At 36.2% G+C, this 24,069-nt stretch overlaps 1 protein-coding gene across 1 annotated transcript in view; it reads right to left on the bottom strand.

Moving 5' to 3' along the window:
• LOC132560914 (nuclear hormone receptor family member nhr-7-like) overlaps positions 1 to 22,909 on the bottom strand; it is a 30,951-nt gene extending 8,042 nt beyond the window's left edge. Inside the window, exons 1-2 of the mRNA XM_060225619.1 lie at positions 22,771 to 22,909; positions 7,921 to 8,099 (exon numbers count right to left, since the gene is read on the bottom strand). Of these exons, the coding sequence (XP_060081602.1) occupies positions 7,921 to 8,099; positions 22,771 to 22,909 (318 nt within the window). The remainder of the gene's footprint in view (positions 1 to 7,920; positions 8,100 to 22,770) is intronic.
• Between the last annotated feature and the right edge of the window lie 1,160 nt (positions 22,910 to 24,069).

The raw sequence follows: 24,069 nt of genomic DNA, 5'->3' as shown, positions 1-24,069 counted from the left end.
AGTGTCATCCTAAAGCTATCCTGGCCTACACCTTACTCAAAATGACAGTGTCATCCTAAAGCAATCCTGGCCTACACCTTACTCAAAACAACAGTGTCATCCTAAAGCTTTCCTGGCCTACACCTTAACCAAGGTTCTTTCAGGTGTCTCAAATAACTTTTTAAGCAAGTTCAAAGAACTCTACAAAAAGTTTGTATTGATGCTGCTGTGCTTCATCTTATGATAAATATGTACAAATATTAGACATTCTTTCTGAATTCACCAACTATAAAGCCACATTCAACACAACCTACAAAACAACACATTACCATCACAACACTGTAACAACCATATCTGCTGGAAATGAGAATATTGGTCTAAGATGAAACAATGTTGGGATATTCATAAGACACAGAAGAGGTACAAGATATATATTGAATTGAAATTTATTACTGGTTTTGAGACAGGTCTGATGGAAGATCAGTTGTGAAACCAAACCTCATGTTTATCGATACATTGTATCACATTTACTCCTTAACTACATAAATGTGATCTTGTAAACAGGGTCTGTTGTTTACCAAGCTAGTAACAAGTAGGAAAGTCATGGGAAAAAGCACCAGTTGTCAGCTGACTTTAATACACTGATATTTGTTGACTTTTTACTTCAATTTTTTTTATCTTTTGATCTAGCAATAGGCAAATATGTAAATATTGACAACACACATATCTAATTAAATCAATATCTCTCTTAACCTCTGTCCAGGAAACATGCACTCATTCAAGAACAAAAGTTCAAAGTCATAAGTTAAAGGCAGCATGTTTAAACTCAGAGACAAGCAAACTCCAACAAAAACAGCTATGATGAGCAAGCATCAATAGAATTAAAACACAAAACGACAGTTAACACTAAAAAATAAATAAGGGATTTCAATACAGGTGACAGATTATTCCTATTTTCCTATAGGACAATAGCTTGAATGTAAAATTGTGGTGATTCCAATACAGCAGAATTCAAAAACAGTCATATATGATTGTGAAAAAAAATATCAAAGAAAAATATATGAAATAGAATCTTTACAATTATGAATTCGGTCAAGTATAGCTTTCAAAGAACAGCAGTCTTTTTTTCTATGTTAGCATTTCTCAATACTTTTCTGGATAATGACTGTCAATCGATTGTAAAATATTAGTCTTTAAACTTGAGAAGACTGAAGTAGACAAATATACACATATTTTCAATACTAAATCAACATTGCCATACAACAATTATATCAGACCTTTCCTTTAATATTGGCAAAACATGTCAAAACAGCCACCTCACCACATGCAGTCCAGTCCATACCTCCAGTTTAACATTGATTCACATAGATTTTCATTTTCTTAACACCTGCCAAAGCAATAATACCTCTAAGCAGGCTGGGGTAAACAACTCATCAATGCCCTGTTTATGATAATATCATACAGACAACTGCAAAACCGATCATCATGTGAAATAAGCCCACTTCTTACATTTTGTCAATATTTGTGACCTTGACAGAAACCTGTCAATATGTTAAGAACCTGTGACCTTCTCATGAATTATCAAAGTTAGAACCTGTGACCTTGATATGAATTTTTCCTTATGGTAAGAACCTGTGACCTTCACATGAATTATCAAAGTAAGAACCTATGACCTTGAGAGGAACACTACCGTAAGAACCTGTGACCTTGACAGGAACTCTATTGTAAGAACCTGTGACCTTGACAGGGACACCATGGTAAGAACCTGTGACCTTTACAGGAACACTATGGTAAGAACCTGTGATCTTGACAGGGACACCATGGTAAGAACCTGTGACCTTGACAGGAACACTACAGTAAGAACCTGTGACTTTACCAGGAACTTGTCAATATGGTAAGAACACCTGACCTTGAAACTTGAAAGTTGATGCATGTATGTTAAAGCACCTGTTGACTGTGTGTAATGAATTTTGAATAAAATTTGATTTTGGGAAAAAAAATAGTCTTGACAGGAACTTTATAATCTAAGTAAGAATTTGTGACTCATCCAGACAGGAAATTGTGACCATGATATGAACTTAACATCATGAAAAAAAAATTATTGATTTGTTTCAAGAGATGAATGCCTTGAAAATGTGTTGAGGTCTGAACTACATTTTGTAAGCAGTATATTTCAATGTACACTTTGTGTAAAGGGGAGATATATAACAACTCATATTTCACCCATTCAGGTATATACAAAACTGTTCATTTCTATAGTTCACCAGGAAAGGTTACAAAATTGCCTGTAGTATAACAGATGATTGACAACGATCATCTGATTTTCTGTATTAAAGCCAGTCCTAGGACACTGGCCTTCACAAGCTAAATAATATAGAAACAGCTAGGGAATTCAAAATCAATCAATATCTGTAATTGAATCTTGGCTTCTATGAGAGTCGAGTGTGGTAACCTGTACAGTTTTGTTATCTGTTATATCATAAACAGGTCTATCACATCCTGTTGTCCAATGTTATCAATCTAACTATCCCAAAACCTCTAACCCCTTATCTCACAGCTACGTCATCCACTGTCAATGGAAGCTAGAGTATATCTAATTTGATATCAATTTTGATTGACATATCTGTATGCCTTCAGCACAGCAATATTTTAGTTAAATGATATTAATACCGAACAAAACTTGATATACTAGCTGTCCCATATGTCACACCCTAAATACAAAATGGTAGGGCTGTTGCTAGGAGAATATTTGGTTTAAACACTGGGCAGCATTAAATAACACAATTAATGTGAGGAACAGACATGATTCCAATACCTATATGGCATACATAGTTACTCACAGGAAGTCAAATTCATTTTGGCTGTATACCTGTACAAAAATATGTGGATAGTCTATGACAATATCATTCTTGTATAAGTGCTGTTGGTGTGTATATACAGGTGTTCTGAGTATGTATGTATGTACATACAGGTGTTGTATGTGTGGTTGTTCAGGTTTTGTAAGTGTACATGTACAGGTGTTGTAGGTGTGTACATATAGGTGTTATAAATGTGTATGTACAGGTGTTATAAATGTGTATGTACAAATGTTGTTGGTGTGTAAGTACAGGTGTTGTAGGTGTGTCTGCACAGGTGTTGTAGTTGTGTACATACAGGTGTTGTGGGTGTATACATACAGGGGTTGTGGGTGTGTACACACAAGTGATGTATGTGTGTACATACAGATTTTGTAGGTGTGTCTGCACAGGTGTGTATGTACAGGTGTTGTAGGTGTGTACGTACAGGAGTTGTAGGTGTGTATGTACAGGTGTTGTAGATGTGTATGAACAGGTGTAGTAGATGTATATGTACAGGTGTTGTAGGTGTGTATGTACAGGTGTTGTAGGTATGTACAGGTGTTGTAGGTGTGTACATACAGGTGTTGTAGATGTGTATGTACAGGTGTTGTAGGTGTGTATATACAGGTGTTGTAGGTGTGTACATACAGGTGTTGTAGATGTGTATGTACAGGTGTTGTAATTTGGATCCTACAGACATATGTTAACAGATAAAGGTAACTTTTCCAGGTGAACCACACATGGGTTTGAACCTTCTCAAAAAAGGTTAGCACAGACTGTTGTGATAATCAGAGGCCTGGGAAGCCAAGGTCTACTTATCTAACAGCTACCTCCGTTTGTCATAGATCAAATAAAAGTTGTCAGTTTTGTTTTTAAATGGTACAAGAAACCACCCACCTGCTGAATACAGACCCAGTCCCAATCTTATCAACAGCTCCAACAATGAATCACCTTTAATATTTAACTGAGGTTTATGGCTAAAGCTGTAATTTTGCCATATTTTCCCTTCAGTGTCCAATTAGAAACAAATGGTCATTTATTTTCTTCAGTTTTGGTCCTACACCTCCATTTGAGTGAACATTTCATACTCAAACTGTGTCCCTAATAATGGTGACACTACTCAGAACACGAAAGTTACTCAGAAAAATAAGGTTATTACTACTCAGCCACCCAGAATCTAAACAATCAGGAACAACTATAAACGATCTTATAGATTTCTAGAACCCTGTAGAATTCACTCAAGTATATGTCATTCACGTTGACCTGAATAGAGTAGTGTGTAATATTCAAAACATCCTGTAATGGATTACCTTTAGTGATACATTATCTGAGAATGACTTTTTGTGAGAGTCTCCTATAATGACTGGGTGTGCATGGTGAATTTGCCTATATTGACAGAGCAAATTGTACCATGATTGATCACTTTATTGGTGATATATTAAATTCTGTGAAAAAAGATTTTAATTTGTAGATAGCTAGGTAAATTGGAACCAAATTCTAGCTGGCACATGTCTTATAGATAGACTAAACAGAGACTGAAACACTTCAGATCATGTGTAAAATGGTTTTCTCTGTTAGATCTCTGTGTCAACATGTTTTTATGGTAGAAAGTTGAACTTGTAACTCCTCACATGAAGAAAATCTCTGAAAATTTGTTACCTATTTTAAATGTGATACCCTGACTTCAAAATTCATCATTGCTTTATGTGAACGAAGCAGATAACAAACAATATCATGATTTTCTTTTACATTTTTCTTACAATAAATTGAAAAATAAATTGTTCTTTAATGTCTCCAGCCCATTTCCTAGTAAGAAATCACTGACTTAATTCTGGTGTAATGTAAAAATGATCTAGTACCTAATTCATGTTTTTACTGCTTCTCCAAAAAAAGTTACTGAATGTCACTAGAATTGGAACTTTGCTCTACTTTATAAATATTTTATTTACAAGACAGTCAATCCCTAAATAATTTTGTTACAGTTGAATAACACATATTAACTATTTACTCTACCCCTTCAGTCACCACAAATTACTTCTGTATAATTAGCCCGAGCCTGGTATAATATCTTAGCCAGCATTTCTCTGATTAAACTTCATTATTTCAACAACAACATCATTGTTCATCATTATGATAATGAATATCAGAATTGAAATGTACAGTATGACATAAGCCTAATCAGTTGTGTGATTGGAATCTATGTTAATGACTTGTTCACAATACAAATAGTTTTAAAATTGATCATGTTACTTTTAATCAAAATATAACACACACACAAAAATTTTTTATTTCATATAAGATTAAAAGAGCCTAAAAGATGTTTCATTTCCTACTTCATACACCTCTTAGAGATTACAGAGTGAAATATTTGTGACATTTTCTGTGTCATGAAACTCTTTTGAATTCTTTTTTTATCACAGGCCTAGGATCCATTGGGTTTTTTTTTTTAACTGTCACTATTGTGATGTTATAGTGTAAACTACATGTGCCGGAAATGTTATTTCATCATATACTCCTGGCATTACAACAGGCGTAACATGAAAGCATGTCCAAGAGTAAAGCATGGGATAGCGTGACATTCACATGGTAAACTGATATCAACACATCAATTAGTATCTATCATAAATACAATGTGGTGTTCAAACAAAATAGTTGACTCTAACTTGAATAAAGAGTTTGTGGTCTTAGAATTCAGTCTGTTTATAAATACAGAGTTTGGGATCTCAGAATTCAGTCTGTTTATAAATACAGTGTTTGGGATCTCAGAATTCAGTCTGTTTATAAAGACAGTGTTTGGGATCTCAGAATTCAGTCTGTTTATAAAGACAGTGTTTGGGATCTCAGAATTCAGTCTGTTTATAAATACACAGTTTGGGATCTCAGAATTCAGTCTGTTTATAAAGACAGTGTTTGGGATCTCAGAATTCAGTCTGTTTATAAATACAGAGTTTGGGATCTCAGAATTCAGTCTGTTTATAAATACAGAGTTTGGGATCTCAGAATTCAGTCTGTTTATAAAGACAGTGTTTGGGATCTCAGAATTCAGTCTGTTTATAAAGACAGAGTTTGGGATCTCAGAATTCAGTCTGTTTCTACAGTGTGAGTTTTGTTTATAAGACAGTGTTTGGGATCTCAGAATTCAGTCTGTTTATAAATACAGTGTTTGGGATCTCAGAATTCAGTCTGTTTTCACAGTTTAGGATCTCAGAATTCAGTCTGTTTATAAATACACAGTTTGAGATCTTCTGGAATTCAGTCTGCTTACAAATACACAGTTTGGGATCTCAGAATTCAGTCTGTTTATAAATACACAGTTTGGGATCTCAGAATTCAGTCTGTTTTCACAGTTTGGGATCTCAGAATTCAGTCTGTTTATAAAGACAGAGTTTGGGATCTCAGAATTCAGTCTGTTTATAAAGACAGTGTTTAGGATCTCAGAATTCAGTCTGTTTATAAATACACAGTTTGTTTGGGATCTCAGAATTCAGTCTGTTTATAAATACAGAGTTTGGGATCTCAGAATTCAGTCTGTTTATAAATACACAGTTTGGGATCTCAGAATTCAGTCTGTTTATAAAGACAGTGTTTGGGATCTCAGAATTCAGTCTGTTTATAAAGACAGTGTTTGGGATCTCAGAATTCAGTCTGTTTATAAAGACAGTGTTTGGGATCTCAGAATTCAGTCTGTTTATTAATACACAGTTTGGGATCTCAGAATTCAGTCTGTTTATTAATACACAGTTTGGGATCTCAGAATTCAGTCTGTTTATAAATACAGTGTTTGGGATCTCAGAATTCAGTCTGTTTATAAATACACAGTTTACAGTTTCTGTTTATAAATACAGAGTTTGGGATCTCAGAATTCAGTCTTTTTATAAATACAGAGTTTGGGATCTCAGAATTCACTCAATTTACAGTTTGGGATCTCAGAATTCAGTCTTTTTATTAATACACAGTTTGGGATCTCAGAATTCAGTCAGTTATGAATATGTTTGAGATCTTCTGGAATTCAGTCTGCTTACAAATACACAGTTTGGGATCTCAGAATTCAGTCTGTTTATAAATACAGAGTTTGGGATCTCAGAATTCAGTCAGTTTATAAATACACAGTTTGGAATCTCAGAATTCAGTGTGCTTATAATGCCTATGATTGTAAAATGCTTATTGTCAGTGAAATTACCAGGATGAAAAATTCTGTGATCAAACATTTAAGGAAAGCTGATACTCTATAGATAAAATTCTATGATTAACAATTTATTCTTACTTTTCCTTAACCTGTTCAATATTTTAGTACATATACCTCCAACCTGCTGATTTTACTCAGCAAATTCAAACTGGTTTTGATCTTTTCATGTTTTTGTTTTTGGTTACCTTTGAATGGATTTTTGTGAAAATAATGATAACGCTTTATCTACTTTCATACACTGCTGAAATACTAATAAGTTGATATGTACTCTATATTTCTGCCTTATTATGTAAGCCTTAATTAGATTCCCAGCCATGTATATGACACAGCAGCTAAGTTTCTATATAAATACTTGATATAAACCTATATAGATTCAATGTTTTGAATTGCCTTCATCTATTTTTATCACAGTAATTCTTAGCCTTGACTAATTTCTTAATTTTCTGAAATGGGATAAGTTTGAAAAAAAAAACCCTTACAGTATATAAGTCAGGTTTAAAAATACCTTTTCTATGTTATTGAGATATTCTAAGATCAAAACATTTACTCTGTATATCCATATATATACTAGTAGATAAAACAAACATCAGACAAAGTGTCAACAGCAGGCTCTAGGATCAAACATCAGATGACAAAACATTCATTCAATACTGAAAAAAAATTTAATTGATGAATTTCTTTAATTTGAAAATCATTATCTGAGCATTTCATCATCAAAGTAAACTAAATATAGACATCTAGAAATTTCCTGGAAACACTACTATCACATAACACCTCCGAAACACAAACTAATAAACTCTATATGTCGGAAACCTTACACGAGGAAATGAGGATGGGAAAAAAGGCAAACTGCATCACATTACAAAAATACACATGATAAAACTCTAAACCATAAAGTATGATGTATTTACAACTTACCTTACAGGGCAAGCAGACCAGAGCACCGAAATAGTACCCAGATGCTTTTTCTCCACAAACTACGCAGATTTTCTCATCTTTGTCATCGTCAAGTAAACAATCTTCACTAGCTTCTACTTTGATATCAGCGGGGAAACCCACATCGTTGTCGAGTTTAGATGGAAAGTTGTATGAGGATGCTGAAATAAAATAGAAATAAAATGTATTATTAAAATTCAATCAGTGTCAGAGGCACTCAAAATTCCAAGAATCAAGCACTCTTCAATAGTTCAAAGTCTTTCAAAGAAAATCTCTCTTTTGACCTCTGAATCTGGAATTAAACATTCCAGCCGATCACGGGTAAGTGATGAAACAAACACTGAGTATTCCCACATTCTTATTTACCAAAATTTTTGGGTTATTGTTTGGTAGACTAATTTAGTGTATTAGGAGTTAAGAGAATCCTATTTTTTATCTAAAATGCAAAAACACCATGATTCAATGGTAGTTAAAATATAACTGTAAACATTCTTATATGAATGTTCACATTGAATTAGATCAATCAATTTCCTCGTTTATCTGATATGGAAACACTTTAAAAGCCATTAAAATTCAACCAAAAGCCAGGTATCACAATATTTAGTTAAAATATCTAAAGAATAAATTTGAATTCACTGCTGTTATAAGTAGTAACACTGCATAAATTAACCCCCAAAAAATATCAGTTCCTGTTTTTGTACAAAACATACACTGAAAATTCTCATACAAAACACATACAAAATGGAAAAAATGTCCTTGGAGTAATTCTATCCTGGTGTGCAAGATTTGCAATGCTCTAAGATAATTCCACAGCATCAAAAATCAAGTGAATATAGGCTTATCTCAAAACTTTAAACAACACATATTTAAACAGTATGGTGATATTTTTTGTTATAACCAAAACTGGTAATGACCGAATGTTGTGTTTTGATTTGATTACGGGTATGACGTGTTCATTCTGATATACTATTAAAACATCAGCTGTATTTATTAGTGGTGGTGAAAGGATATTGACATAAAAATATTGTATAATGTATCTTCAAATTTATGTGAAATTTGAATTAGACATAACTTAAAGGGTAAAAGCAGATTTTGAAGCAAGAAAATGTTTAGTAACCTAATTGGGATTTGAATCTAAAACTTCCAAACCTGAGAAAGTAAAACTTTCAAACTTTATGGTTCAAATCTGGCCAACATGATTTTTCAAAACATGAAAATATACTTTAAACACAAATGATAAAAGAAATTAGGCATAGAAATGTTCCCTTCAGTTCCTTCTAACCAACTGGCATTATCATATACTTTTAAATAAATGAATATAACTATGTTCTTTCAGTCCTTGTAAGTTGTTAATTTGATAGATCAATGGCTAACAGCGTTTATGTGTACCTGAGTGGCATTTGAACACCATCAGAACAAAATACTAGTTATGTCAGAAATCTGGCACCATCCCAGTGACCAGCTCCACTGGACTATCAACCTAGGACCAAAATGTCTCAAGAGCATTATTCCTTGAGTAGGTTTGGACAACAGAGTACACATTATTCCTATAGCGGGCTTTACACTCAATAGCATAAGCCCTATCAATCCAGATTACAATGGGCAAACACAGCGAGATTACATCAGGTAAAAATAGCACGGAATGGTAAACCCGTGAATCATACACCCAACTAGAGGCATACAGAAATCAAAGTAATACTAAACGTGAATGTTATTATTCAAATACAAAACAAAACCAGGCATAACCTTTTATCATGAAAGCATGAAATTTTAAATAGAAAGTCACTGTTTCTGATAGGTATGTTGTAAGTGAGATTTTGGAAGAAGTTGAGCACCTGTGAGGACTCTGAGACAGGACATGGATGGTCCACCCACGTATCCCACAGCGGATAAAAACCCAATCAGTGAACGCTTGTAGGAAGTCATCAAGTCTATACGTAACTTGATACAATTATTTACACAGTGTGAAGACCAACTTGGTTTTTCCTATACCTATAGATTTCTTCGAACAGGCGATAGTTTCAGGACAAAGAATTACATCAACAACATGTAAAATATACATTAAACAAAACATAGAAAAAGGCTAACCATTCCAAATATAGACTAAAAAATTACTAAACATTGACTAAAAATTGTCCTCCCATACAAAACATTCACTCAAGATTGACCTCTCATACAAAACATTCACTGACGATTGACCTCTCATACAAAACATTCACTGAAGATTCACTCTGGTCAGTCTGGATAGCGATATAGGGATGTACTACCCTGACCCTAACACTCCGGTCAGTCTGGTGGTGATGCAGGGGTGTACTACCCTGATGTACTTCCCTGACCCTAACACTCCAGTCAGTCTGGTGGTGATGTAGGGATGTACTACCCTGACCTTAACACTCCAGTCAGTCTGGTGGTGATGTAGGGATGTACTACCCTGATGTACTTCCCTGACCCTAACACTCCGGTCAGTCTGGTGGTGATGTAGGGATGTACTACCCTGTCCCTAACACTCCAGTCAGTCTGGTGGTGATGTAGGGGTGTACTACCCTGTCCCTAACACTCCGGTCAGTCTGGTGGTGATGCAGGGATGTACTACCCTGTCCCTAACACTCAGGTCAGTCTGGTGGTGATGTAGGGATGTACAACACTCCGTCAGTCTGGTGGTGATGTAGGGATGTACTACCCTATCCCTAACACTCCGGTCAGTCTGGTGGTGATGTAGGGACCCTACACTCCGGTCAGTCTGGTGGTGATGTAGGGATGTACTACCCTGTCCCTAACACTCCGGTCAGTCTGGTGGTGATGTAGGGATGTACTACCCTGTCCCTAACACTCCGGTCAGTCTGGTGGTGATGTAGGGATGTACAACCCTGATGTACTTCCCTGACCCTAACACTCCAGTCAGTCTGGTGGTGATGTAGGGATGTACTACCCTGACCCTAACACTCCAGTCAGTCTGGTGGTGATGTAGGGATGTACTACCCTGATGTACTACCCTGACCCTAACACTCCGGTCAGTCTGGTGGTGATGCAGGGATGTACTACCCTGTCCCTAACACTCCGGTCAGTCTGGTGGTGATGTAGGGATGTACTACCCTGACCCTAACACTCAGGTCAGTCTGGTGGTGATGTAGGGATGTACTACCCTGTCCCTAACACTCCAGTCAGTCTGGTGATGTAGGGATGTACTACCCTGATGTACTTCCCTGACCCTAACACTCCAGTCAGTCTGGTGGTGATGTAGGGATGTACTACCCTGACCCTAACACTCCGGTCAGTCTGGTGGTGATGTAGGGATGTACTACCCTGTCCCTAACACTCCGGTCAGTCTGGTGGTGATGCAGGGGTGTACTACCCTGATGTACTTCCCTGACCCTAACACTCCAGTCAGTCTGGTGGTGATGTAGGGATGTACTACCCTGACCTTAACACTCCAGTCAGTCTGGTGGTGATGTAGGGATGTACTACCCTGATGTACTTCCCTGACCCTAACACTCCAGTCAGTCTGGTGGTGATGTAGGGATGTACTACCCTGACCTTAACACTCCAGTCAGTCTGGTGGTGATGTAGGGATGTACTACCCTGATGTACTTCCCTGACCCTAACACTCCGGTCAGTCTGGTGGTGATGTAGGGATGTACTACCCTGTCCCTAACACTCCAGTCAGTCTGGTGGTGATGTAGGGGTGTACTACCCTGTCCCTAACACTCCGGTCAGTCTGGTGGTGATGCAGGGATGTACTACCCTGTCCCTAACACTCAGGTCAGTCTGGTGGTGATGTAGGGATGTACTACCCTGTCCCTAACACTCCGGTCAGTCTGGTGGTGATGTAGGGATGTACTACCCTATCCCTAACACTCCGGTCAGTCTGGTGGTGATGTAGGGACCCTACACTCCGGTCAGTCTGGTGGTGATGTAGGGATGTACTACCCTGTCCCTAACACTTCGGTCAGTCTGGTGGTGATGTAGGGATGTACTACCCTGTCCCTAACACTCCGGTCAGTCTGGTGGTGATGTAGGGATGTACTACCCTGTCCCTAACACTCCGGTCAGTCTGGTGGTGATGTAGGGATGTACTACCCTGATGTACTTCCCTGACCCTAACACTCCAGTCAGTCTGGTGGTGATGTAGGGATGTACTACCCTGACCCTAACACACCAGTCAGTCTGGTGGTAATGTAGGGATGTACTACCCTGATGTACTACCCTGACCCTAACACTCCGGTCAGTCTGGTGGTGATGCAGGGATGTACTACCCTGTCCCTAACACTCCGGTCAGTCTGGTGGTGATGTAGGGATGTACTACCCTGACCCTAACACTCTGGTCAGTCTGGTGGTGATGTAGGGATGTACTACCCTGACCCTAACACTCCGGTCAGTCTGGTGGTGATGTAGGGATGTACTACCCTGACCCTAACACACCAGTCAGTCTGGTGGTAATGTAGGGATGTACTACCCTGATGTACTACCCTGACCCTAACACTCCGGTCAGTCTGGTGGTGATGTAGGGATGTACTACCCTGACCCTAACACTCCGGTCAGTCTGGTGGTGATGTAGGGATGTACTACCCTGACCCTAACACTCCGGTCAGTCTGGTGGTGATGTAGGGATGTACTACCCTATGTCTATTTATACCCAATAGCAGTAAAAGATGGCATGCCACAATCACATGAAACAGGGTTGTGAAAAACAAACTGTGTGATGTTACTGTTCCATGCTGTTACTTGTACAATAGTAATCACACAAACTTAGTAAAAAGTTTTGAACAATAAGTTAGATTAGTGTGACCACTTGTGTCAAGCACTTGTTGCCGTCTCTATACAGTAAACTCATTAGACCCTGATGTCAGAAAGTAATATATTCAGTCAAGAGTATGAAGTTATGGTTAAATATCTCAAAACCAAATTATTAAGTATTGGTGTATCGATTTAGCTGTGGTCTAATACTACAACAGCTTTTTATTTTCCTTCAGGACTTTTTACTGATTTGATATTTATATTTCTAAGTGATGTAGATTTTAAGACAAAAGGTTTAATTGTAAAGGAGGCCATATTGTCCTGATACTTCCTTTATCTCTAACTGTGAAATATATTTGCTTAAATTTCAAAATAGAGGATTTACTTTAAATGATGAGAAACACCTTTATCAAGGAAAGAGAAAATATATGTATGTACATATTATAAATCCATAAATACTTACCACACAGAAAGAACAAAGATATATAAAAAATATATAAAAAGGAGTCCTACAATAAAGTGTTATAGGGGTCAGTGAAATCTGATCAGGGTGGAACAACTCTCACTTACATGTGATTTAACAATAAAACATAATCACCAATTCAACTGGAAAGAGAAACCGAATACTGTAACGACCTCAGAATTAGACTTGTATCAACTGTGAGATTTCACCAGAGATTTCACGAGAGAACAGGACCTTAAACAGGTCACCGATATCTGAAGCATTACCGACTAAGGGTTCCCCAATATACCAGGAATGTTTCGTTGGCACCTCGCAGTATTTAGAGACACTTTGAGAAGGGAACCACGTCCAGAGGAACAATGGAATAGACTTCAGGGTTCATCAATCTGTCTCTCCCACATGGCAAAAATATAGGAAGGCTGAAGGTCAACCGTTAAATACACTAGCACTTAAAGTCATATTAATGGCAGACACTTTAATGCGTGATATCAGTTGGGTACAGTGTCAAAATCAGTGTTAACTGCACCACGACTGTTATAATTCCACGGCCTCATTATTGTAATGCTATTAACAATCTGAAGTTGTTAACCACCTAAACATTTATCTATCATATAGATATCCACAATTGGTTTGTTTGAATTATTAAGTGTTTGTTTTATGTTTGAAAAATCCTTTTTGAAAATTTGTGTCAAGAAGATAGGAGACTGACACTGAAACTTAAGGATTATGCAACTAAAAACCAAAATTATTTTTCTTGAATTTATTTCTAATTTCACTACAGCTTCATTGCCATACCAGTGTTTCCTTTGAAATGTTTAAAGCTTGAATCAGTAATCAAAGTACTAAACACAAGCACATATCTCTACCTACATTTTTATGTTTAAAGTACAGCTGTGATACTTAATCCTAATATCTTACTGAGCAGGATAATACAGTCTTAAATGAATCCTCTTTTAAAGCCAAATGCCAGTAAGACATTAATTAAGACAAGTGAAAAGGACTTTGTATAGTTCAACTTTTCGTGGTCGCTGTATCCCATCAAATTTAAAACCCATAATTAGCATCTAAAATCACTGTATTTCTAGTTGTGAATACTTCCCTAATACAATACTAATAATATTTATTTGATGTTTCACCTATGGTTGTCATGGCAACCATCCCAAAATTTGCTTGAATTGGAGTGATTTTACTAGTTTGTCAATTTCGACTACCGGTAGTTCTCGCATAAGTTGAAAATTCAGCGGTTGGAAACTACATAGTGCATTTTAAGAGGAAAGCTAAATTGAAAGTTAAAATTTCCCTGATTCATGCTAAATTTATTCATGCAAAATTTAAGTGGTTACCATTGCTAAAATTAAATGAGAAATATTCGTAAATTAGCATCAGGAAAGAATAAATTTAAATTACAGTGATTTGAGAGTAGTTATGAGCTTAAAATTTTAAGAATTTGGTGGTCAGAAACAAAGGCAACATAAGAGCATGTGAAAGTTGCTTCCATTGTGAGGAAACAGATAAACCATGTGTACATGGGAAGGGTGTCTCCATTGTGAGGAAACAGATAAACCATGGGTACATGAGAAGGGTGTCTCCATTGTGAGGAAACAGATACACCATGGGTACATGAGAAGGGTGTCTCCATTGTGAGGAAACAGATAAACCATGGGTACATGGGAAGGGTGTCTCCATTGTGAGGAAACAGATACACCATGGGTACATGAGAAGGGTGTCTCCATTGTGAGGAAACAGATAAACCATGGGTACATGGGAAGGGTATCTCCATTGTGAGGAAACAGATACACCATGGGTACATGAGAAGGGTGTCTCCATTGTGAGGAAACAGATAAACCATGGGTACATGAGAAGAGTGTCTCCATTGTGAGGAAACAGATACACCATGGGTACATGAGAAGGGTGTCTCCATTGTGAGGAAACAGATAAACCATGGGTACATGAGAAGAGTGTCTCCATTGTGAGGAAACAGATACACCATGGGTACATGAGAAGGGTGTCTCCATTGTGAGGAAACAGACAAAAAGATAGGTAGGGGTACCTGCACTATTTTTGGAAGTCAGACTAAACCATGGGAATATGTAAAATTCAATGTGCCTGCACTTGAGAAAAAGACCCAAAATTAAAGTTATCGAATAATTTCATAACAATTATCACAAAGTTTCATTTGTTGTGTGATCAATATAATATACAGAACAGACTGATATCAAAATGAATTAAATTAAGTGGAAACCCCTATTTACCCTCTTTAATTAACTGACAATTAATTAGTCTAGCTTTTGACATGATTAAATTGAGTGTAATGCACCCCCTATACCTGTGCAGACCTTAGTGATCCTGTTCTTTGAGACAGTATCACTCACTGTTTAATAACGTACATATCCTTGATTAAATGATAACTGATTTTTTTATTTAATACGCACTGATTCACCTAATTCTGAAACACTACAAAATTACAGGTGTATACAAACTATTGAATATTGTAAATTTTAGAATTTTGAAAATCTACCAGACTTTAACTATATGATGACATTCCTTTTACCTATTCCAGCACTATAAACAAATTATACCTCACATATCTATTATACCACACCTGTGAAACAACCAGTACACTACACATTCAGGTGTGTACGTTCTATACAGGTGAGATACATAGGTATGGTAATGAGTACAGGTACATAAGTGATGTAAGGTAGAATTTACAAGTATGTACAGGTACTATCAGATGCACAAGTACATGTAAGGTATGCACAATTTATAAATGTACAGAAAAATTTCAAAGCTTTTATGTAGAGGTAAGGTTCACCAGAATAGGTAATAGCTGAGGGTGATTAATCTATCATGAAAATTTACTATCCAAAAACATGAAGGATTATATATGCACAATCAATATAAGACCAGTACTTGGTGCTGCCCAGTATGAAGCTGGCCTCTAGAAACAAAGAAATACAAGTCAGGCCACACAACGTTACACTTATTGCAGGTTAGAAATGATACCAGATACCTAGTTCTGGATACAGAAATTTATCATTGAAAATATATCTGGTGTTGAAAACACATAGATAACCCAGGTTATCTGGTGCTAGGGACGAAAACTTCAATAATCAATAATACCAGACATGTGTCTTATAAAAGACATAGGTATTGATCAGCGACATCAGTAGAGCCTTTGTATATCCTGTCCAATATCTAGTTCAACTTTTCATGAAAATGAGTTGGATAACAAGAGCTATGTTTGTATATCTGTCATCACCATCTGAATAAGAAACATTAAAAGGGAAGAAACAATACAAGAATGTTAAAATCTAAAGGAGAGAGAAAATCAATGGCCACTTTTTCTCCTTGGAAGATTTTAAAAGGTAACAGAATAGTTTGTCAATATTCATGTTGTCTTACAGCATTCAGTGTCTCCCACTGCAAACCTAAAACAAATCACTGATTGCTTGACTAAAGCTGTCAGGTCAATGTTGGCATGATTCTAAATACAACAACAGAAAAGGTGCTCTGAATCAAAGTGTTGAGCTGAGTCATCTGACAACCCACCACACCTCTATAGAAGTTCAATAACAAAGACATGAATTGCAAAGTAAATGTATCCGATGATGTATCATTAATAACCATTGTCTTTTATCTGATAATGGTATTCCACTGTATTCTCCATCCAGCAAAACCTTTATATACCAACTTTCAGATCGGGAAATTCATTAATTTCAACCAATCAGAACTCTCCTTTGAGTTGGCATGGTAACAGTTTTGCAAAAACTTAAATTGTCAAATCATAATTTTGTTTAGTTCAACAATTTGGCCAAGTTAAATAAAATTAATTAACAGGTTGAGGACTTATGGCCTTTAATAGGAGAACTTGTTTATAGTGATCAAGTTACCATGGCAACTAAGTATTTTAGACTATGTATGGTCCTTAATTGATGTTCTTGAGAAGTTTCATCAAAATTGGTTCCCAAATTCAGGAGTTTCCGAGGAAGAGAGGTTAATAATTTTAGGTGTTATGATTAATTTGAGTGTAACGTGTTTCAAAATAAAAGAATGGAAAAAGTTTGTAAGAATGAACAGCAACCTGGCCGTCTACATGTGTTCAGTTTCAATTAAAATACTCTTTCTTAGACAGATCAATTTGAAATCCTATTCATTCAATCCTAAGCTAATATTGTAAATATTATTTTAAATCATACTGAATTGATAATCAGTGTTCTTGTTGAAACTTGAATACTTATGATAACAAATGGTACGTCATCGCCCACACCAGCAGGACACAAATCAATAAATGTAAGCTGGAAATGAATTAAAGTCATCAATGGACTCCATTTGTATCTGATACTAACATGATAGAATACAGACAGGTGTGGACTACAACACCAAACACATCTAAAAACCTGAGTCCTTACATCAGGATCTAGGATTCAAACTGGCCGTAGTCAAGCAAGATTGAAGGTCAGCAGACACATGCTTAATAGAGACAGGAAGCAAGATTTAATTCCACAAATTTACAATTTAATTCTTGAGTTGTCAAATGGACCAAGTTAAATGACTTTATAATACACATTTGTAAAATTCCACAGGAAGTAAGCATGCTTGTGTAAATATTGGAACACAGCTACAGAGATCCAGGTGAGGGACAGGTAATTCACAATCCTACACAGATAAGGTTGTGGAGTGGTAATAGAAACAGCACAGGCATCTATACAGATACAGGTACACACAATATAACTCAGGTACAGGTACAGATACAGGTACACACTATATAACTCAGGTACAGGTACACAATATATAACTCAGGTACAGATACAGGTACACACTATATAACTCAGGTACAGGTACACACTATATAACTCAGGTACAGGTACACACTATATAACTCAGGTACAGGTACACAATATATAACTCTGGTACATGTACAGGTACACACTATATAACTCAGGTACAGATACAGGTACACACTATATAACTCAGGTACAGGTACAGGTACACACTATATAACTCAGGTACAGGTACAGGTACACACTATATAACTCAGGTACAGGTACACACTATATAACTCAGGTACAGGTACACACTATATAACTCAGGTACAGGTACACACTATATAACTCAGGTACAGGTACACACTATATAACTCAGGTACAGGTACACATTATATAACTCTGGTACAGGTACAGGTACACACTATATAACTCAGGTACAGATACAGGTACACACTATATAACTCAGGTACAGGTATACACTATAAAACTCAGGTACATGTACAGGTACACACTATATAACTCAGGTACAGGTACAGGTACACACTATATAACTCAGGTATAGGTACAGGTACACAATATATAACTCAGGTACAGGTACACATTATATAACTCAGGTACAGGTATACACTATATAACTCAGGTACAGGTACAGGTACACACTATATAACTCAGGAACAGGTACAGGTACACACTATATAACTCAGGTACAGGTACAGGTACACACTATATAACTCAGGAACAGGTACAGGTACACACTATATAACTCAGGTACAGGTACAGGTACACACTATATAACTCAGGTACAGGTACATGTACACACTATAAAACTCAGGTACAGGTACACACTATATAACTCAGGTACAGGTACAGGTACACACTATATAACTCAGGAACAGGTACAGGTACACACTATATAACTCAGGTACAGGTACAGATACAGGTACACACTATATAACTCAGGTACAGGTACAGGTACACACTATATAACTCAGGTACAGGTACACACTATATAACTCAGGTACAGGTACACACTATATAACTCAGGTACAGGTACACAATATATAACTTAGGTACAGGTACAGGTACACAATATATAACTTAGGTACAGGTACACAATATATAACTTAGGTACAGGTACACAATATATAACTTAGGTACAGGTACACAATAGATAACTCAGGTACAGGTACACAATATATTACTTCAGTTATATATATATATATATATATAACATGTACAGATACTGTATTACTCATGTGCAGTTATACAATTTAAACAAACAATACCATAAACTTGACACTGTAGTCTAAAACTCTGACAATAAAAACAAACAACCTAAAACAATAATTAAGTACCAACATGGCAACAAAACACATAAATGATTGATGGTTTTTCCCCTTCAGTGACTTTTTGGATTCTTTTTAATTACTTAATACGCAGGTTGTAATAACCTTCTCCAGTCTTTATCACAACTAATTTCTGTAACTTGGAATGAGTAACAAATGCCTATAATGAAGTTAAAACCACCAATTAGTAACAAATGCCTATAGCAAAGTTAAAACCACCAATTAGTAACAAATGCCTATAGCAAAGTTAAAACCACCAATTAGTAACAAATGCCTATCATAAAGTTAAAACCACCAATTAGTAACAAATGCCTATAGCAAAGTTAAAACCACCAATTAGTAACAAATGCCTATAGCAAAGTTAAAACCACCAATTAGTAACAAATGCCTATAACAAAGTTAAAACCACCAATTAGTAACAAATGCCTATCATAAAGTTAAAACCACCAATTAGTAACAAATGCCTATAGCAAAGTTAAAACCACCAATTAGTAACAAATGCCTATAGCAAAGTTAAAACCACCAATTAGTAACAAATGCCTATAACAAAGTTAAAACCACCAATTAGTAACAAATGCCTATAGCAAAGTTAAAACCACCAATTAGTAACAAATGCCTATAGCAAAGTTAAAACCACCAATTAGTAACAAATGCCTATAACAAAGTTAAAACCACCAATTAGTAACAAATGCCTATAGCAAAGTTAAAACCACCAATTAGTTACAAATGCCTATAACAAAGTTAAAACCACCAATTAGTTACAAATGCCTATAACAAAGTTAAAACCACCAATTAGTAACAAATGCCTATAACAAAGTTAAAACCACCAATTAGTAACAAATGCCTATAGCAAAGTTAAAACCACCAATTAGTAACAAATGCCTATAGCAAAGTTAAAACCACCAATTAGTAACAAATGCCTATAACAAAGTTAAAACCACCAATTAGTAACAAATGCCTATAGCAAAGTTAAAACCACCAATTAGTAACAAATGCCTATAACAAAGTTAAAACCACCAATTAGTAACAAATGCCTATAACAAAGTTAAAACCACCAATTCGTAACAAATGCCTATCATAAAGTTAAAACCAAAGAGTTCAAACCAATAGAAATTGCTATGATCCACTGTAACACACTATTTTGTTTTAAATTTAATTCATGTAAATGAAGACAAGAAACATCCCATGTAAAGTGAGGGAATAACATCAAAAAGTTCACTTTAAAAGTCTGCTGTATCTCATGACTCCAAAACTCACTAATCTAATATCAAGTTTACTTCCTTGTCTCAAAGTTCACCAATGTTGTCTAAGTATGAAAAGTCTAGAGTATCTCCTGGTCTCAAAGTTCACCAACATAAAGTCTTTTGTATCTCCTGGTCTCAAAGCTCACCAATGTTGTCTAAGTATGAAAAGTCTAGAGTATCTCCTGGTCTCAAAGCTCACCAATGTTGTCTAAGTATGAAAAGTCTAGAGTATCTCCTGGTCTCAAAGTTCACCAAAGTAAAACCTATTGTATCTCCTGTAACTAACCAATATACAATCAATGTATCATGTGTGGAGTTAAAACCATATATACCTGTATATATAAGGCATTGGTAACAGATATATAAACAAATTATAGATTTGTACACTGTGCCAGTGTAAAACAAAAATCTCTGTCTTATATTATAAGCCGGGTCAGTACTTGTGTAAAACAAAAATCTCTGTCTTATATCATAAACCTGGTCAGTACCTGTGTAAAACAAAAATCTCTGTCTTATATCATAAACCTGGTCAGTACCGGTGTAAAACAAAAATCTCAGTCTTTATATCATAAACCTTGTCAGTGTCTTTATAAAACAAAAATCTCAGTCTTTATATCATAAACCTTGTCAGTGTCTTTATAAAACAAAAATCTCAGTCTTAATATCATAAACTTTGCCAGTACCTGTGTAAAACAAAAATCTCTGTCTTATATCATAAACCTGGTCAGTACCGGTGTAAAACAAAAATCTCAGTCTTATATCATAAACCTGGTCAGTACCGGTGTAAAACAAAAATCTCTGTCTTATATCATAAACCTGGTCAGTACCGGTGTAAAACAAAAATCTCTGTCTTATATCATAAACCTGGTCAGTACTGGTGTAAAACAAAAATCTCAGTCTTAATATCATAAACTTTGCCAGTACCTGTGTAAAACAAAAGTCTCTGTCCTATATCATAAACCTGGTCAGTACCGGTGTAAAACAAAAATCTCAGTCTTTATATCATAAACCTTGTCAGTGTCTTTATAAAACAAAAATCTCAGTCTTGATATCATAAACTTTGCCAGTACTTGTGTAAAACAAAAATCTCTGTCTTATATCATAAACCTGGTCAGTACCGGTGTAAAACAAAAATCTCTGTCTTATATCATAAACCTGGTCAGTACCCGTGTAAAACAAAAATCTCAGTCTTTATATCATAAACCTTGTCAGTGTCTTTATAAAACAAAAATCTCAGTCTTAATATCATAAACTTTGCCAGTACTTGTGTAAAACAAAAATCTCTGTCTTATATCATAAACCTGGTCAGTATTTGTGTAAGACAAAAGTCTCTGTCCTATATCATAACCCTGGTCAGTACCTGTGTAAAACAAAATCTCTGTCCTATATCATAACCCTGGTCAGTACCTGTGTAAAACAAAATCTCTGTCCTATATCATAACCCTGGTCAGTACTTGTGTCAAACAAAAATCTCTGTCCTATATCATAACCCTGGTCAGTACTTGTGTCAAACAAAAATCTCTGTCTTTATATCATAACCCTGGTCAGTGTCTTTGTAAACAAATTACTACACTCATTTACAATTACTCCAACTTTTGTTTACCAACTTTTTGTCAAGTATCCCGAGTAAGTCAGATTTAAAATCCTAACTTGTTTCAGGATTCTGTTCCTCTGTATTGGTGTAATAACATAAACTTGGAATGAAAATCCAGCTAAAAATAATATCAAGTCATAAAGAAAGTAGTTTGTTTTCATTCGTTTCAAAACTTAATTATTTCTTTATCAAATCACTGGCTAGTAAAATGTGAGTCTTTCAGATGTCTGTTTGATTAATCCTTCAACAGGAGATGAAAAATTAATCTGATAGAACAAGGACTAATTATTTTTTGTGAGAAATTGAAATCAGTGTAATTTCTTTCCCTTTTTTATGTGATTTCCAAATCAAAATCAGTAAATATATTCATGTAATTGTGTCTGTTAGTGGTAGAGTTTTTATCAAAAGTTTAACAAATTAGAAATGATAAACTTATTTGTGACATCGAGTTGACCAGCTAGTGGAAGACTTTTTTTACTCAAAAAAGAAAACTTATTTAGAGTATTGTGTTGGTCAGTATGAGATCTGTTGAAGACTTTATAACCAAACTAATTTACGACCAAACTCAGTGTACATATCTTATTGTATGTTTACAGTCAAAAACTCAAACAAGAAATAAGCAGCAGCTTTCAACAAATAGATCTGAGAACTCTGTAACGATCGTCACTATAATATGCCTTACCTGGGTAGTATGGAGAAACAGATGACCTCTTCTTAGGGAAGTAGTAAGGAGAGAAGAAATGATGATGGTGGTGAGAAAGGGGAAGAGGTCTGTGGTGGTAGGCCCCTGTCCATACCGGCTGCTGTACCAGACAGTCCATGGTTCAGGTGAGAATGATGAAGGAACGAAAATATAACAGTCGTTACAGGTGAGGTGAAGTATCTTGGATCCGGCCAGCGATTATAATAAGGACAAATGCATGGCCACCGTCGTGTAGTCTGGGTGTGTGTTTCTACTCTTGTTGAGAGCTCGTCAATACTAACCAATCTACCTGTCTACCTCACCTTACCTACCTGGGGAAATCCAATAATACACCTGGTCACGTGATCACCTAAAGTCTCTGGCAGGCACAACACCTATTTACCTACCGTTATTGGGTATTTGAATAGACATTGGTGCGTTTAGTGATTGGGACAATACACAGTCTGTTCTCTGTACAGGCGTCACCAATCAACCATTACCTCGTTGTTTTGGCACCTAGTCAAAATTAACCAATATTTCAAGTAGATGACTAGTGTAATAGTGATCTGCATGAATGAACACTCTAAGTATAAATGATATTAATTGTTAAGCCCTGACAGCTCTCCTTTCATTATACCCATTCTTATCAGTGGAGTGTTTCAAAAGAAGATCAAAGATTTGGGGATTATGTTCAAGAGATGGGCAACACTCCTTCATTATGTTTACAAATTAGGTAACAGAACTGTAATCCTTAGCCTGATAGGGACAACAAGGTCATTACTTCACAGGTCCTACAGCTGATGTCCTGTAACACACTGGTCCTACAGCTGTCATCCTGTACTACACAGGTCCTACAGCTGATGTCCTGTAACACACTGGTCCTTCACCAAGTATACTGCCCTTCAAAGGTCCTACAGCTGTCATCCTCTACTACACAGGTCCTACAGCTGTCATCCTGTACTACACAGGTCCTACAGCTGATGTCCTGTAACACACTGGTCCTACAGCTGTCATCCTGTACTACCAGGTCCTACAGCTGATGTCCTGTACTACACAGGTCCAACAACTGATGTCCTGTAACACACTGGTCCTTCACCAAGTATACTGCCCTTCAAAGGTCCTACAGCTGTCATCCTCTACTACACAGGTCCTACAGCTGTCATCCTGTACTACACAGGTCCAACAACTGATGTCCTGTAACACACTGGTCCTTCACCAAGTATACTGCCCTTCAAAGGTCCTGCAGCTGTCATTCTGTACTACACAGGTCCTACAGCTGATGTCCTGTAACACACTGGT

The sequence above is a fragment of the Ylistrum balloti genome, unplaced genomic scaffold (assembly GCF_031769215.1).
Source record: "Ylistrum balloti isolate Yb309-2 unplaced genomic scaffold, AGI_CSIRO_Ybal_v1 Utg371130, whole genome shotgun sequence".
NCBI classification, from domain to species: domain Eukaryota; kingdom Metazoa; phylum Mollusca; class Bivalvia; order Pectinida; family Pectinidae; genus Ylistrum; species Ylistrum balloti.
This window is presented reverse-complemented; position numbering and strand designations above follow the sequence as displayed.